The 655-nt window shown below is 38.8% G+C and overlaps 1 protein-coding gene across 1 annotated transcript; it reads right to left on the bottom strand.

Moving 5' to 3' along the window:
• Positions 1–297: 297 nt before the first annotated feature.
• SARC_17872 (hypothetical protein) lies at positions 298–506 on the bottom strand (the record flags this gene model as incomplete). Its single annotated transcript, XM_014288041.1, has 1 exon — positions 298–506. A coding segment is annotated over one exon (209 nt), but the record flags the coding sequence as incomplete, so codon positions are not given.
• Positions 507–655: the final 149 nt, after the last annotated feature.

The following is a 655-nucleotide window of genomic DNA, read 5'->3' as shown; positions in this document are numbered from 1 at the left end:
ATAAGGTACTAAGACTATAATAGAATATATGGTACTAAGACTATAAATAGAATATAAGGTACTAAGACTATAAATATAATATAAGGTGCTAAGACTATAAATAGAATATAAGGTACTAAGACTGTAAATAGAATATAAGGTACTAATACTATAAATAGAATATAAGATTCTAAGACTATAAATAGGATACAAAGTACCAAGACTATAAACAGAAACTAAAGTACCGACACTGTAATGATTCTTCTCGCGCGTACCATGAAGTAGCAAGGCAAGGCTATACACACACATTAAGCTTACCACGTTAAACAGGCACTATCCTTAATCTGACAGGCACAGTTCTTGGTAGTGTAGTCCTCCCCGACCAAACCCAACGTGTCAGTGGGAGGTAGATCGGTTGAGTACAACTCCACATTGGTATCGCCCAATAGAATGGCTCGCATTCCTCTGTCGGACAGCTCGCTCTCACAGAACCGGCAAGTGATAGTACACACTGCCTTAGCCTCAAACTGAGATTGGTAGGTGCATGTAGGTAGGGAATAGGCCGTTAGGGTACTATTGAGATGTAGACGTGTATGCCTTTAGATTTGAGCTGTGGATATAGACATACCGTAGGCAGCCATACTTTGTTTGTCAACTATGGAACGGTATATATAAA

This window comes from Sphaeroforma arctica (assembly GCF_001186125.1).
Source record: "Sphaeroforma arctica JP610 unplaced genomic scaffold supercont1.12511, whole genome shotgun sequence".
NCBI classification, from domain to species: Eukaryota; class Ichthyosporea; order Ichthyophonida; genus Sphaeroforma; species Sphaeroforma arctica.
The sequence above is the reverse complement of the archived record's forward strand: the minus strand, read 5'-3'. Positions and strand labels throughout refer to the sequence as shown.